The sequence below is a fragment of the Cervus elaphus genome, chromosome 33 (genome assembly GCF_910594005.1).
Source record: "Cervus elaphus chromosome 33, mCerEla1.1, whole genome shotgun sequence".
NCBI classification, from domain to species: Eukaryota; Metazoa; Chordata; class Mammalia; order Artiodactyla; family Cervidae; genus Cervus; species Cervus elaphus.
This window is the reverse complement of record NC_057847.1, coordinates 43,753,890-43,771,337: the sequence shown is the minus strand read 5'-3', so window position 1 is coordinate 43,771,337 and position 17,448 is coordinate 43,753,890. Positions and strand designations below refer to the sequence as shown.

General features: G+C 38.1%; 1 protein-coding gene across 12 annotated transcripts in view; it reads left to right on the top strand.

Annotated features, from left to right (window-relative positions):
* The first annotated feature begins 526 nt into the window (after nucleotides 1–526).
* Nucleotides 527–17,448, top strand: part of KCNJ3 (potassium inwardly rectifying channel subfamily J member 3) — a 176,939-nt gene continuing 160,017 nt past the window's right edge. For 5 of the 12 annotated variants that reach the window (XR_006339428.1, XR_006339427.1, XM_043894373.1 and 2 more), the window contains exons 1-2: nucleotides 657–2,149; nucleotides 12,169–12,385. Coding sequence is in view for 9 of the 12 variants with exons in the window: in XM_043894373.1 (XP_043750308.1) it covers nucleotides 1,445–2,149; nucleotides 12,169–12,385 (922 nt within the window). In the remaining 3 variants the exon portion in view is untranslated. The other 7 variants (XR_006339429.1, XM_043894375.1, XM_043894376.1 and 4 more) reach the window with 5 other exon arrangements.

Below are 17,448 nucleotides of genomic sequence, written 5' to 3'. Positions count from 1 at the left end.
GAGTTGGCTGGCTTTGGGGAGCAGATTTAGAGTCGCTTCTCATTGGAGGGGCTAGCTTTTTCCTGAGCTGCCAGACACTGCAGGCTCAACTGAGGCGCGGAGGTGCAATTCAGGCTGGTGAAACAGCGGGGGAAGCAGGACAGGCGGGGCTAGCGCGGCTCTGCAGCGGATCACAAGCACCCGCACACACACCACTCTCCCGCCGCCCCCCGCTCGCGCCTCGCTCCTTCCCACCCGGGCCGCAGAGACGCGGACCGGCAGTGGGGGGCCAGGGAGGGAAGAGGAAAAAGGCAGGCGCCGTGAAGCCGAGGAAAAGCTGGAGCGGCGCTGGTATTTCACCTGAGAGTCTGACCCGAATCCCGAAGCTCAGACCCCCTCCGGCAGCACCTTTGTCGCCAGCCAGGAGAGCGCGGCGGTGCCCAGGAGCCCTCGAGTCCCGCTCCCAAGTCTTCCCGTTGCCCGGTGCACCAGGATCCTCCCGCCGGGGGCCGCGCGGTGCCCCCAGGAAGGCGCAGAGCTTGGGGGACCGGCGTTGGCGCCCATCGTGGTGCGCCGGGAAAAGTGGAGGCGAGAAGAGCCTTGAGGGCAGAGTGCGAGGCCCGGCGGCCGCTGCCGCCCGCGGCGCCGCCTCCTGCCCTCTCCCCTCGGGTGAGTGCCGGGCGGTAGCGCACCGCCACGTCTCTGCCGGGCGCGGGGGCGGCCGGGGGGCCCGGGGGGCGCCCGTGGAAACTCCGCGGCCGGCGGACGGCAGGCGGACGCGTCTCTGGAGTCCGGAGAGGGGACTCTGAGCCGGGAGGACGTGGGTAGGGGCTGCTGCACCCGTGCCCGGGCAGACATGCCTTTGGGCGGGATTTGGGCCAAAAGATAGGAGGCGGGCGCGCCGGAGGGAGCCGGCAGCCGTCCCGGGGGGTGGGGGGGGCGGGCGAGCTGGGAGCGGCGGGGTGGGGGGGAGGGTCTGGTCGGAGCAGGTAGTGCCGCTTGGGCAACCCGGCGAGTTGGCCGGTGGGGTGGAACTCGCTGGTCAACTCGTTCATTTGAAAGCAGTCAGTTTGGGAGTGCGGCAGGATAGTCAGGGGGGGCTGTGAGAAGCGAGAGGTGGCCCCCGGGATGCCGGTGGTGGGGGCAGAGAGGAGAAGCCTGGAAAAGCTTGGAGGCGAATTCGCGCTTGGGTTCGTGGTCCTCGCAGCCCTCCTGCCTTGAGTGTGGGAGAACACTTTTTTCGGTTTTAAGACTCAGCGTGGAGAGAAAGCCTCCGTCCCAGGGGAGGAGAGACGTCTGCGGGGGGCAGAGACCGCAGCCACCGCCGGGTGCGCCCCCCACCCCAGGCGCGCCGGCTTTGGTCCCCCCTTTCTCTCCCGCCCCCACCTCCTTATTGGTGCTGGTTTGCAGCGCTCGGCTCCTGCGCCTTCGCTTCGCGTTTGAATCTGGCTCGCCCCTCCGTATTATGTCTGCACTCCGAAGGAAATTTGGGGACGATTACCAGGTAGTGACCACCTCGTCCAGCGGCTCGGGCTTGCAGCCCCAGGGGCCGGGCCAGGGCCCGCAGCAGCAGCAGCTTGTGCCCAAGAAGAAGCGACAGCGGTTCGTGGACAAGAACGGCCGGTGCAATGTCCAACACGGCAACCTGGGCAGTGAGACGAGCCGCTACCTCTCGGACCTTTTCACCACCCTGGTGGACCTCAAGTGGCGCTGGAACCTCTTCATCTTCATCCTCACCTATACAGTGGCCTGGCTCTTCATGGCGTCCATGTGGTGGGTGATCGCCTACACTCGGGGCGACCTGAACAAAGCCCACGTCGGCAACTACACGCCCTGCGTGGCCAATGTCTATAACTTCCCTTCGGCCTTCCTCTTCTTCATCGAGACCGAGGCCACCATCGGCTATGGCTACCGCTACATCACCGACAAGTGCCCCGAGGGCATCATCCTCTTCCTCTTCCAGTCCATTCTCGGCTCCATCGTGGACGCCTTCCTCATCGGCTGCATGTTCATCAAGATGTCCCAGCCCAAGAAGCGCGCGGAGACCCTGATGTTTAGCGAGCACGCGGTGATCTCTATGAGGGACGGGAAACTCACGCTCATGTTCCGAGTGGGCAACCTGCGCAATAGCCACATGGTCTCCGCGCAGATCCGCTGTAAGCTGCTCAAAGTAAGTGCTGTCCGCCCCCTCCCCGCCTGGCGGCCGCCATTCCTCACGCTCGGGGGAATTAACCCACCTGAGGGCTACCCTCTGGCTCCTAGGCTGTCTGACGCTACAGGCAAACTTGCCTTTTCGGGGTGGAGGATGGGGCAAAGAGAGTGCAGTCGACAGTTCTGTTCTTTTCCCACCCATTCTCTTGCACTTGTTTGCTTTATTCTTGTTTATATTAATCGGACGTACTTGTATCGCTTCTGGACTAGTAACACTGACGGAGTGGTGCTGGCTCCTGGACCTCTGAGGTACAGGCGGACCCTGTTCTGCTTCCCACCCTGGCTCTTTTCCTATTCAGAGAGCTTTGGGTTTGTTGTCAGTACACCACTCCAGTAAACTTGAAGTATTAAAACTGAACAGGCTTTTAGACAAAAGGTGCTGAACTTGCCTCAATGTTCACCTAAGGCTTTATTTATTTATTTGTAGTTCTTCCCTCTCCCTCCACCAACCCCGTCCCGCTCCCTAATAGTATCAGCAAGTGGATTATTGCTTCAGACCCAATAACTCTGTGGTCATCTTTTTAACAAGTACACAGATGGGAGAAGCAGTTTATCAAGTGGAAAAAGTAACACCTGGTTGTTGTCAATTTTTATTTTTCCTAAATATTATCCTAGAGAAGTATTCTGTGAAAGCTGAGTGCTTTTCCTGCAGTCTCTTTTATTCATTTTATTCTTAATTGCTTGTTTCTGTGAAGCCTTTGTCAATTACAGATTTCACCTGAAACTTCTTAGTGTGTATTAAAGAAGATTGCTTCCTACCAACAGCCCTGTAAATGCTAAGAGAAATCGCTTCTGGAGTGATTTTTAAAGCAAGGTCCATCTGGTCGTTAGAGGGCACCACTCCAAACAAGGAGGGAAGCCCCCTCTGCTCACTAACCCAATTAGAGTGTGGGAATGAGGGGTACAGGCCCAGTTCTCTCTGTGTTATTTATAGTTCATCTTTTTGAGGGATTCTCCCTAGTTTTCAAATGTTCATAAAGCAAAAAAGATGACCCGCAGTACAATCTCAACGATTTCTCTGAGATTCCATAGAAAGTCATAGCCCCATTCACAATTTAGCACTAATAAAATGAAAATCTAAAGTATTTAGGTTGACATTTTACCTTTGAGATTTCAATTCTACATCCCAGGTCTATATAGTTTTATACAGCTTCAGTTTACACGGCAGTTAAAGTAGTACCGTGTGCTTTTTAAAAGTTTGTCTCTTGGGTCATTTTTATCATTCATTTATAAGGTCTTGCCCTAATCAATTTTGACTATCTTGCTCAGTATAGTGTTAGAATTAAAGTAGCTCAGTTGTCCTGTCACTTCACATCATATGCATATTTCCTATGCTACAGACAGTAAATAAACAAATTGTGTGTAGCTTACTGGAAAAATTTTTAACCTAGTTCCAATGTATATGTTAATTAAGATAATTGTAAATAAGTAATTTGAGTGGATCATATTCTTTATAAAACTCCAGTGAGCTGCATGTAATTTTTAAAACATTTTAACTTAGTGTATCCTGCTATGGACCCCTGTTTGAACTGAGTTATTTGGATCAGGCTAGACATGCTGTAGACATGTTTGTTGTATGTGCCTGTTTCTATGTATAGAACAAGATACATAACCTCTTTTTTAGGTTAGGTGTACTGGGAACATTTTGTAAATATATAGCAAAAGTCTCTATTATGGAAGCCATGTTTGTGTGTCACTTTGAGATTCTTACTGAAGAATAGTTTACCATATTGATTGATCTACTAGAAATTAAAAATTAGACCTTAAAGGTCAGTTATTGCTATTCCCTAGTTTTTCAAAGATATAAATACATTTATTAAAACAAATATCTTTTTAAGGAAACATATTTGGATGTTTTTAGGTTGATCAGAAGTCAGAAATAAATAGAATTAATATGCATAGCATGTTTTGGTTATTGTTTTTGTTTTTTACAAAGTTATAGTGAATCTGAAGCCCCCCCGTCTCTAGTGGTTCAGGACGCTGATAGTGATTTTTCTTCATGAGACCATGTAGTGCATGTACTGTAAGAAGTGTCTTTATTAAAAAAATAGATTTCTAGTGTTGGCAAACTTGGAGCAAGGTGCTATATTAACACAAGGTGATTAAAAACATCTAATTAAAACAATATGTATACTATTAAAATTCTTTACTTTTGATATGTTGGGAAGACATCAGGGTTAAAAGTAAAATTGATTGGCATGTGGCGTCAGTTTATATCTAAACAAAATTATGATGAAATTCTGTCCTGATTTTTTTGTGAAGGGAGAGGGTTGATGAGTGGCAACTCTTCATCCAGTCACTTACTTGTAGTAAGTAGTTTGCTTGAAGTTGATTTCTCCAGTAGCCATGGTGACTAAAATGAATTCTCAAGAGTTCTTGTCATTTCCTTAGACTTCATTAAAAAGGGGCCATGTTTTATTGGGAAAATGATAACATACAGCAAAATTAGAGGGAAGATTTGCCTTTAGTAAATGACTCTTATTTTCTCTTAGGAACTGAGATGAAGTGACCCAAAGCAGCCAACTATATTTTTAAAGTGAAGCTATACCAAAAGCTTAAAGCAGTAACATTTTGATTTTAGTCTTATATATTCTTATTAAATATTATTACACATTTCAGTTTCTTCTCTTAACCCATGTTTGACATTTTAAATGTAAAATTTATATATCTTTAATACAAGGAAATACATAGACTTTTAAGGCAACAAAAGCTTAATATTTAACAATAGTATTATAGTCTGTATGAGTTCTTCCTATTACCTATTAATTTCATTTGTATTTTTTTCTATTACTGTATTCTTATTTGCTGAATAAAGCCTGTTGTAAATATTAATGTAAGAATTCTATTTGATGACTATAAAGCATGTTCTCTTCTTGCAAAGACAGTAAGAACATTCACGTGGCTTTCTAATCCTTGCCACTATGAGGTTTTTTATCTGTTTTTTGGGGTTCTCTTTCTTGATGGAAGTTTTTTATAATTTTTCTGCTTAATTATTAACTGTTGTTAACATACATGAAAGCAAATTTTATTTCAACTCTATTCCTATCTTCTGAGCTTGCAAGTACTGATTTTTATTTTGATGTTTAAATATAGATCTTCCAACTTTATGCTTGGAGTGATCAGTCCTTTTCTACTTAGGAAAAAATGAAAGTAGATTAAATAAAAATTTTAGGATATAACTGGAAATTATTCCTTAAAATGTATAATAATATTATAAATACAGCTATAGGAAGCTCTTTTAAGATGAATGGTCTTTCTCTTTTCCTCTTTTCATCCCCATATTGATGTTTTATTTGAATTTTCAGTTTATTTTAGCTATCTTTTTATTTTTTTTATTTATTTTTTTTAGCTGTCTTTTTAAAAAAATCTAAAATATAGGAACTAATGAATGGCACAGTTGTGTTAAGTTAGCATAACATCCAGTTTAAAATTTTAATAAAAATGCCTGAGTTAGGGAGTTGAGACTAATGGTTGGTACATTGGAGCTTGTAATTTAGTGTTGGGTCAAAAGGATTTGGAAATCTCACTCCTTCCCACAAATCTAACACTGATGGTTGACTGCCCTAGACTTCCATCTTGGTAGGGAAAGATTTCAACTTCTTGAGGCATCATGTAAGAGCTTGCACACTTACCGTCCGGAAGCCACTGTACTTACATGTATACATGTGTATATGTGTGTATATGTATAGATACTCAGTCAAACCTTGTTTACATACAATAAACATAAAATCAACTATTGTTAGATACATAATTTAAAATTAAGTGGTAAGGATATTTTTCTCATGGAAATATAATTTTATTTTTTCATATTTTTATTCATGGAAAATAGTCATCATCTTTCTTTCCTAGGATGCCAGCTATGTAACCTTTAAGCTCTCACTTAGTGAGAAGTAATGGTTCCCAGTTATCTTTTAATATATCACTTACATTATTTTTATGGTCATGTTTTCTATTCTCCATTTATATGGATACTCAAAATTGGATGTTATCTGGTTTCTTCATATGATTGTGATCCAGTGCAGATGCTATAAAAACAAAATTGAATCTGCAAAACTAATAAGCTCTTCATTCTCTTCATATGTCTTAATCTTTTAATCACAGTGATTCCTAGACCATATAATTCCTGATATTTTTCATATATTTATTAGTTTGTCTTCATTCTATAGCTTGCACTTAAATGTAATTATGATTTTGACTCTATATGACGCTATTTTATATGACTGACTCTTTTCCCCAGTTGATCTTGGCCAATTTGCACTTTAGTTTTAATCTTGAGATTATTAGTCATCTCTTTTAAATAAAATAATTCACAAATGAATATCTATTAAAAAGCCACTCTTTTCCTTAACATTATACATGTGACTAGTAAAAAGATTCAAGGAGTCTAAGACTGAGTACCCCAGAACTCTTGGGCTAGATCTTAATGTCAGTGAGGTTTTATTAGGTGGGTTTATTATGTCTTATTAAAAAAGTACAGTTCTTATTTAGCCTAGCTTTGCTTTCTCTGACAAGTACAATAATTCTGTAATAGGTATAGAACTTGGGTTCCTTTTAAAGACTATAATTATTCTTCTTCTTTTAAATAGTAGTAATATGTTGTTTTGTTTGTTTTTTATTTTTAATATGGTTCCTGCAAAGTACAGGGTGGCTTGTGCTTAGGGGACTACAGCATGAACAGAAATAAGAACATAAAGACCCACAAATACACAGCAGTAGGTAAGAACAAATGAGAAGCAGAGAAAAACACTTGATGGCTTTGAGGGTGTTTGGTGAGTAGGAGGAGAATGTGCAAGTAGGGTTACAAATCCCATCCACAGTTATTATTATAAATTCCATAAAAAGTCCCCAAGGAATTAAAAAGCTGTTCTTTCATTTGAATGGAATAAAAGCCTCACAAAAATTTATTACAAGATAAATTACATTCCATTCTATAAGTTACTTTCTTTTCATAAAAATGAACATATTTTTATGGGATAATTGGCTTAGCATTAAAAAGAATCTTTATTTTAGGCTTGATGTTGGTCATATTTTTTCCACCTGAGAATTGATGGAATTTCAAACTTAAGGAGTAAAAAATGTACAATTGTAGTTTATCCAGATGAAATTCTAGGTCCATACTTTTCTCTGCCTGACTCTAATTTTGGTCTGATCCCAAAACCATTGCCAGAGCAGCTTTGAGTCACAAGACATTGTTGTTCTTTATCCTTGTACCTGCTTTTGACTCATTTCCTAATTTCAGATTCCACGTGGTACCCTGACCTCATTGCGTGTAATTTTCTAACTTCAGCATATATTCAACATATGAACATACACTCAACATAGACACACACATTGCCCATTTAAAGAGAAGTGAAATTTCAGATAGAATAGTGGAGAGATGGTAGGCAAGAAGAGCCACCCTCTCCATCTTCACCTACTTTGCTTTCTTTTCCTTTCTGAACCACTGGCGCTCATTGCCTTTTCCAATGGAGACGTGTGAAAGGTGGTAGAGGGGTAGATCAAGTCTTAGAATATGATAAAGGTGCACCTCACATGTCAGATGTTAGTGACTAAATGTTTTTTTCTTTTTTCCCCAGATTCCCCTTGCTCACCTCTGAGCTGGGAAAGGGCACAATAGTTATAATTATAACACAGTTATGGGTTAGAGAGATGGGAGAAAGAGAGCAAAGAGATTGATTGTGTTGGTGAAGTTTGTCCATGTTGAATGAATGTGGGCAACTGACCACAAATTTCCCAGAAGGAGAATGAACAAATGTGGATCTGGTTATGCCAAGGGCAGTTGTAACTGTATCCCAGAGCAGTGAGTGTGTGTGTAAGTGTCTGTGTCTTTGGATATGTACTCAGCAGTCTTTCACTATAGGTAATTTGTCTGTAAAGTACATGACCATGATAATCCCTTCCAAGCATCTGTGACTTTTGGTTCTTTTATCACCTATAGTCAGAATTTGTTATTGATTATCTTGCAGGCCTTTTTGGACTCTAAGGGAGTTCAAAGTCATTTGACATTAGCTACTTCTTTGAAATTAGTACTTGTGACTATAGAATGAGTCACAAGCCTTAAGTTCTAGACATAGATCCATGTGACTTCTAACTGAAGTGTATATAACAGAAATAGTATATTTCAATAATAATATTTTATTACAAAGAATAACTTGGAAATTATTGCCAAGATCTAAATTGTATAAAATCATTTCAAATATCTATGATATTCTACTTATAATTTATTTGGACAATAAATCTAAACAAACTTTATGCCTTAGATTTCCTTGATTTTTCTCTTAATTCCCAGAATTTTCTATATGCAACCAACCAGAAAAGCTTTAAAATTTCAAAGAGATATTTATTTCCTTTTGAAAAGTTATTCTATACAACTGAAAATAAAAATATGGAAGTCATTCTGAAGTCCTAGTGTTTTCAAATTATGTTCTAAATTTTAAAGAATTAACTAATTTTCCATGGGCTGTGTTTCATTCCACCTTTCCCCCACTTATTCATCCAATAGTTTCAAGACTCTAAGTGATTATTTCATCAAGTAAAGTCAACCTCAGAAATTTTAACAATTTACCACATTAATCTTAACCTTTAGCAGGTGTTTTGAATTAATTTTTTTTTATTTTGACTGTATCTGTTTACATATTTTTATGTAAAAATGATCATGATTCTGTATTCCCTTTGGAATTAGGAGGTTTATACAGCTAAAAGATATGATGTAGACTAGGTGCAAACTGCTCTACTAATGAAAGATTCTTCTTTTATCATAATTCTTAAGATACCATAATAAATTAAGGTTAAATAGGTTTTTCTCTAAATTTTTTCTATTATCAACATTTCTGAGTGAAATACAGTAATTGTTATATAAATAAGGTTACTAGAAATAGATGAAATATTATTGCTCCTGATTTATTACATACTCAAGGTACAATCATAGTTTTAAGTTTATAAAGGCACATACGTAACTCCTATTTTTTCTTTGTGTTTGTCATGTATGTGTATGTATTACAATTCCTTGAGGAAAAGTTCTCAAACTCCAGTTATACAAGTTGAGAAACTTAAAACTATCATAGGCTTTTCTCCCCCCTTGCTCCAGAAAATCTCTAGAATTGCACCAGAATTAGAAAATCCTAGATTAGAATTCCTTGTAAGCTTAGAATAGAATGTGCCTGCTTCTAAAGATATATTTGGTAGGCATATATCAGTTTCTGGAATATTGTATTTGTCTGAGCGTTGATAAGATAACCTTGCTTTTGCCAGGAGCTCTGACTTCAAACAATTCCAATTCTACAAGCACCTGCCAATCCTTTCCCAACCTTTAAATAGAAGAGCTTTCTTTTTAATTCACAGTGATTAATAGGCTTCTCAGTCTACTGCAGAGTCAGAGAAGCAAACAGAAATTAGTGAGGTAAGCATATTGGTAGTTGAAATAGCTCTTAACCAAACAAAATGGAAGAAGACTTGAAAGATAAAATTGTGGATATATGTAGTACCTCAGAGTCCTTTAAAGAAAGGTTTAGGGTTACCCACTGGGAAATAATTTTCAATGAATGTGCAGAGAATTTCACTTATCTAAAAAAGATGTAATTGTGAGAATCTTTTTTCAGTGAAATGAAGTATTACTTTCCCTATAGTATCACAAAATAAATGCAGTTGTTAGCTTTGTTTCTGCCAAGACTTAGGATATAAAGCATTTGGAGGAGGGTATAGGCATAATTTTGAGTATATGGAACACATTTTTAAAATCAGAAGATAACGTAGAGTCTGAATGGAATAGATTCATACATATTTAAGTGTAAATTACCTACATATGAATTAACTGCTTGGCTAAAAATAAGACATTTCTTGTTCTAGGTTGGCATTTTCCTGATAGCCAGTCTGTTTCTAGGCCACTTCTTTCTATGGGTTGTAGAATAAGCAGAGAATATGAAGCTAATAGCTTACTCTGAGAATGAGGCACATGTATAAATAACAAATATATGAGTGAGGGAGATGAATTTCAGTCTTGGTGTATTATATAAAAGTAGAAACATATCTGTTCTTTGGGGAAAATTATTTTAAAATGAATGGGAAAGTGAGTTTAAAATTATACTTGTGAATATTTTTATTTCATGCAGAAAAAGCAGAGCTTAGAATAGTTGGTAAAATGACCCAAATTCTGATATTAACTATAAATGTCAGAATACCACCTTGTGTTTATATAGCACCTGTTTCTTAGTAGGTGGGAGAACAGTGACCCAGGATTTTTGCTTTTATTTTTGCTTTGTATTTAGCTTTTATTTTGCTACATAATCAATATAGCTATACAACTGTATACTTGGAAAGATACTGGTCTCATCTGTATTTTACCAATTTGAGAATATATAGTGAAAGATAAGTGAGTTCTGCTGGCTTAGAAATGATTAGTTTTCTCCAACATTAATTGTTAGAGCTGCTGTTTTTATTTTTGCACCATCAGGTTTTTCTGTGTGTGTGTTTTTTTTTTTCCTTGTCAGTAATCATTTTCTTCTTCTTTTTAAAAATTTAATCAACTACTCCTAGGGCAGAGAAGAAAAATAGTCTCTGTCTTTTCATTGGATGTTTTTCCTACTCAAAACTCCTGAGTGTCACTAATTACAAAGTAGCTTCATTAACTGACTAGCTTTGTTTTTAAGAATCTGCAATTGCTGCTACAACAATTTGTCACCAACTTTAAAGTCTTGGTTCTATTTTGCTATGGAGGGCAGGTTACTATATATATACCATAGTTCTCAGTGTTTTCAGGCTCATTTACAAAACCTCTGTCTTTTCTGGAACTCTGAGTAAAGACTCTGTGTTCAACCTACTGATTCACTGGACAGACCAGTGTTATGGAGTCTGTTTTGTTTATTAAATTAGCTTTGCAAAGAGTCTCTTAAAATATACTGGGTTTTTCCAAACCCCAGTTGACCAGCAGCAAGCCTCCCTCCACCCTGATTTTTCTGTATGTAACTGCTTAACCCAGCTTTTATTTTACCAGCATCATCATATAAACCTAAATACTTGCTTTTTGTGGTCCTTGTAAGTAAGATAAGGAATACAAATATGGAAAGACCAGATATGGAAAATGAATAGAAAAAGGAAATAAGTTTACTTTCATGACTTGCTAATTGTTTATAATCATGTGTATACTTTTTTTTCACCATGTAAGCAGTTTGTTGAATTAACCTTTTCAGTGATTTATATTGAATGCCACTGTCTTATAAAAATTTTAGTAAGCTACAAGTTTGTCTAATACAGATATTTTAAACTACATTTTGACTTAAATTCATTTGAGCATTAATTTTCACTATTTTTACAATTTGTTAAATAGGTAGAGAAATGAATAACTTTAATGCAGTTATTTAGTAGTAGTATGAAAACCACTAGTTAACAGCATCTGCCTTTATTTTTATTATGTGAGCTGTTGTGTATATAATGTTATTTAATATGATAACATCTTCACTATTCTATTCTAGTTTATATCTATTTATTACTTTACAAAGGTCCTAGAAAAATAAATTATTATGCTTGCTTTATAATAATGCAGTAAATCTGTTTTTAAATTATGATCAACCTTTCATCTTTAACTCCATAAGAATTGCCTACTTATATGCTTTGAGAGGAAGAAACATCTGGCATGCAGTGTGTTATTATTTAGTGATTTATGTCAAGCCGTAGCACATGTACAGTTAGTTCCACAGTTTGTGTTATCAGCCATTGTTGGACCAGGCGTTTCTCCAAAGCTCATGAGTTAGGGAATGGTAATTATAGTAAGTCGTGTATTATAAATAATGCATGTATGTTCCACATGAGTTATGTGGGATTTCGGCCCATTTGCTAGAACATAGCTGCATAATGATTTGTTTGGATTTTGTTGCAGATGATTGATAGTGCAGAATGTTGGCAATAATGTAAATTACTGTTGGGCTGCCTTGCAAATTTCAGTACAAGTGGTGATTTCTTCTCTTTTTCTGTGTGCTTGTCTAGTCTCGGCAGACACCTGAGGGTGAGTTCCTTCCCCTTGATCAACTTGAACTGGATGTAGGTTTTAGTACAGGGGCAGATCAACTTTTTCTTGTTTCCCCCCTCACGATTTGCCACGTGATCGATGCCAAAAGCCCCTTTTATGACCTATCTCAGCGAAGCATGCAAACTGAACAGTTCGAGATTGTCGTCATCCTAGAAGGCATTGTGGAAACAACTGGTGAGTAAAAACATAGCTATGCCATCGAATTTCTTTATTCCATGATAACTTTGTATTACATGCATAGTACCTCTCATAGGTTGGGCTAAATGTCTCAGCTCGCAATAATGAAAGTGATGATTTGTCTGTTATTTCTTTGTAACATTCAGTTGATACTGCTTTGAAAATGAAGATTTATTGTTGTGATGATTGCATGTATAATGTTAACTCAGAAATACTTACTGCAAGACAAAAAAGGGAACTGAGATGACTTCTAGAAATGATTATGATGTTCTAGTTTAATTGTGGAGTTGGATTTCCTATAATCATGTTTTTTAAAAGGTTTAAGGTTAAAATAGATTCAGGGCAATTAGTGAGCAGCCTGAACTCAGCAGGCATATTCTTGCCTTAGGGATGGTGATTCGGGTGTCACTGATAGAGCTTTGATATGCTACTAAGTGTAACCTCAGTGGAAAATTCCCTGTGTGTACATGTGTATGTGTGGGTGTGTGTGTGTGCGTGTGCTAACGCAGCATTTTAATTTCAAAGTAGGTCAGTAGATTTCCCCAGCTGAACCTTGACCAAAAATTTTTTAAAAAGAAAATTTCTTCCTTTTCTGCTTTGCTATAGCTAGCTGTGTGCTGTATGTTATTCTTTAAGATGCAATGTTGGTAGTGCTGCGAATACTCACAATTTACTACTCTCTGGGGAGAACAAGGATGGCAAAAGAAAAATAACAGTAAATCAGAGTATATTATTTGGGACCTAAGCATTGCCAGTTGGTTCACAATCTGCTGGATGCTTGAGACTAACAAAGGAGTATCTACATAGTTATATCTATCTGTCTGTCTATCTTGAGTTTTATCCTTGCTACAAATAGTGAGAAAGCAGAAATATTTTCACTTTCCATTTTTTTCTGCCAATATCATTCTAGTCATCTTAAAGTGCTAGTTATGTGTAAACTATAGCATTGAAAGTTTTAATAATATTGGCAATAACATAGATGCATTCAAGCCTTATGTCAAGGTAGGTGTTACATAAGGAAAGAATCTCCCACCTTGACATAAAGCTTTGTCCAAGGAGCAGGGGGAGGCAAGCCATTGTAATATTATACATCTGCTACATAATTCATATTTGAAATGTGGGCAAGATACTCAATCTCTATAAACTTCTTTTTCTTCTCTCTAAAAGGAGAAAGACATAATAATCACCTTGAAGCTACTTGTTGTATTACTATTATTTTGTTAACATTAGTGCTTCACTTTAAAATTTAAGGTTTAGAGGACAATGAGTAAAGACTTAATTCATCAATCTTTATCTGGAATTTGATTTCTGTGGACAATTTTATGGTTTAAATTCTCTAGATTTTTAACTTAAAATTGAAATCATGCTATAGTATATTTTTTACAATATATTGATAATGATGAAACCAATATGTAAAAGCTTCTAGTTCAAGAAATCTTTAAATTTCAGTTTTATTTGCCTCGTTTATTGAAGTAATAATATATTGTTAGTGCTTAAACAGCAGATGGTTTTTATTGATTTGTTTTTATAGCATATGGTTCTACTTTTGACACAGCTGGTTATTGTTTATTAATTACTTATTATTCTAATCACTGCTACAGTGAAGTTTCTGTTTCACTTGACAGTCTCAGAAACCTTTCACTAGTTCTTTCTGTCTACCTATCTATCCATTCATCCATTTTTCCCTACTTATCTCTAGTTAGTGTATATCTCTTAAGAATGAGAAAATTCTTCTACAAAGTCACAATGTAATTAAAAAAATCAGAATATTAGACAATGATACAGTACTATTATTTAGCGCATAGGCTCCCTTCAGTTGTTCTACTATCAGTTGTTCTAGTAATTTCCATCATGACTATTTTTTCCTGGTTCAACATCAATTTAAGGATTATGCCCTTATTTGTTTACTTGTCTTCTCAGTCTCAGGATGGAATAGTTCCTCATTCTTACTTTGTGTTCTTGACCTTGATGTACTTGAATTATAAAGGCCAGGTATTTAGTAGAACGTCTCTCAAGTTGGATTTGTCTGAGCCTTCCTTATTCATTAGTTCTTTCAAATTTTGACTTCTACATGGGCATCTTAAGGGAATACTGAAGCAGACTGTTTTTAAAATACTCATATGTGTTCTTGACTGAACTGATGTGTCTCCATCAGATTTCAGAGGATCATGGTTAGTAAATGATATTCTACATAAAGTAATTTGGAGTTTTGTAATGTTAAATTATTCATTAGGACTGTAGATTTCACTTTAACAATTTCTTCCTTCTCCTTTTTTAAAAATAATGAACTGGCAGAGAGTACTTTTCACAGAAAATGTGAAAACTTGACTGGAAACTGAATTTCTTATTTAGAGATTGCCTTTCATGGAGAAAAGAATAAAGTCTACCTCCTCTTAACCTCTTAACTTAAGCCTGTTTTCTAGATCCAGTATAGCAAGAAAAACAGCAAAACATTACTCATAATTTATACATGTTATTTCATGGAAAATTTATCTGACATTTTGTTTGTATATATGCCCTAACTAATTAAATCATGTACTGTTCAAACTCTGTAAAATCTGTCTATGTTCTCAGACCTTCCTGAGTCTGGTAAAAATATCATAAACGTTCTTATGTCCATATGATCATTTAAAATTATACTGAGATTTATTTAGATTCATTTTTCAGGATGTTTCCTCCTTTATCCTTTCATTCATAATACTTTCTCATAATAGTTATTTGCTTAGAATAAGGCAAATATGATCTTTGGGGATGTTTTGAACATCAGTAATACCATTTTAACTCCAGTGGTCTTTTTTTTTGTTTGTTTCACAGGCTTGTGACTAACTGTTTACTCAATGTAACTTTTCATGATACTTAACATTAAACCACTAAGATTTTTTAAAATCATTCATTCATTCACTAGATAAATATATGAATGCATGCTCTATACTTGGAAAATATTTGAAATTCTGGCAATATAAAGCATGCTTCCCAGTCTTAGGTTGACACTCAGGAAAGGTCTCTCTGAGAAGGTGATACCAAAGTGGAGACTTGCCTGTCAAGAAGGACCTCTGGGCCTGTGTGGAGGAGAGCACAACAGAGGCTGAGAAGCGACTGGTACAAGGATCCTGAGTCGGGAACCAACCTGATCGATTCCAGGAACTAAAAGAAGGAGGTGGTGGTTAGGATGGAGTGAGCAGTGTGGAGTGTGGGGTGAGAAGTAAGAGAGGTGGGGAGCACCTCTACATGACAGACGATTATATTGCATTGTTACAGCAAGTGCTGGGGTGTGATTCAAAAGCAAAGCCTGCATTGAAATGCTAGAGTAGTAATTTAGTAATCTCAAACTCTACATAACTAACAAAACACATTTTTTCATAAATAAACTGGATTGCGTGCAGTTTACTTATAAACAAGTGACCCCAACGCCTAGGGAGTGTATTAAACTTTTGACAGCTTTTGTATTAATAGTACTAAACTCACAGCCTTTACCCCCCAGCACAGGCACAGCATTGCTCACTTGGCTGCAATCCTCTGATGAGGATCTCCTGATGTCATTTGGTTTTTGCCTGTTTCCTTCCTGTAGTCACAGTGGGAGTGGTGCTGGTGATGAGAGGGGGGGTGGAAAATTAGAAGCTTTCTCATTTCTTTGAGAGTCTCAGCTTCCAGCTCAAGACTCACAAATAATTACTTTCCCCACCTCCTTGGAAATACTCCTCAGTGATCAAGTTCAGGGATGCTGCTTTGCTTGCTTCTAATGAGCTGGTCTTTCACTTCCATTAAGGAACAGAACATCCACCTCTTCATGAATAACCTCTGCTTCTTGGCTCACATAGCGAATTTCTAAACATAGGTTACCTCCAGCTCTTGCTCTCTTTGCTGCTTCTCCCAGGAGGGAGAGCACTGCTAGCGGCAAACAGCATTGCAGATTTGGCTCATTAGAACTCGATGCTTTCAAACTTCAATCTGCTCTCCGCTGCTGTTTGGCAGTCTTCTTAATTGTCTTTTCTGCACTCCCAGGCTCTGTCCCCATGGGATCTATTTTAGCCCTTTTCTCTCTTTCCATGCCCCCAGTCCCAGCTGTCCTATGCCTTCCTTAGCATACCAAGTCTTTCTACCTAGTCTATCAAAAAGAATGTGACACTTCAATTTTGATACATTTTTTTTTAATTTATTTTTTTTTGGTCATACATTGATATGAATCAGCCATAGATTTACACGTATTCCCCATCCTGATCCCCCCTCCCACCTCCCTCTCCACCCGATTCCTCTGGGTCTTCCCAGTGCACCAGGCCCGAGCACTTGTCTCATTGATACATTTCTTTTGCCCTCTTTGTCCATTTCTCATGGCTATCTTCTCTTTTTCTTTGCTAGTGTCTGTGAGTAAAATGTCTTTATTCTTCTTCAAAACCATCTCCTTTATCATTATATTTATTACCTGTGACTCAAGTGCCAATACTTAGCATACCTAATACTTAAAATAACTGACTCTCATTTCTCTCAAATGTATTCCAGTGTTTTCTTCATGAAAAATATAATCCAATTATTTATTCCTTTATACTCAAGGTACTTTCTGGAATTTAGAGACACCACATTCTCTCTCTCCTTCTTTTTTGTTTCTTCTAATTTTTATTTTCCAGTTGTTCCTTATAACCTGTATGACTGCCTCTCCCTGTACTTTTTTCCTGGATCGCTGCCCTTCCCTTCTTTCCTTTTGAATCAAACTACTTGATTTTTTTTTTTAATGAATCCACAAAGTACTTTCAAGTCCATTATTTCTCTTATCTCCAGCTATGAGAAGGAAATGGCGACCCACTCCAGTATTCTTGCCTGGAGAATGCCATGGACGGAGGAGCCTGGGAAGCTACAGTTCATAGGGTCACAAGAGTTGGACACAACTTAGCGACTAAACTGCTACTATGAAGTCTGTCACTGGCCTTATATATGCCATCAATTTCCAGGACATTCTTCTACTCAGATGTCACTTTTTTGATTCAGAGTCAACTTGTCTAAATTAACAAGTAATCATCTTACCCTCAAATTACATCCTCATCTGGAAAGTTTGTCCCTTTTAATCA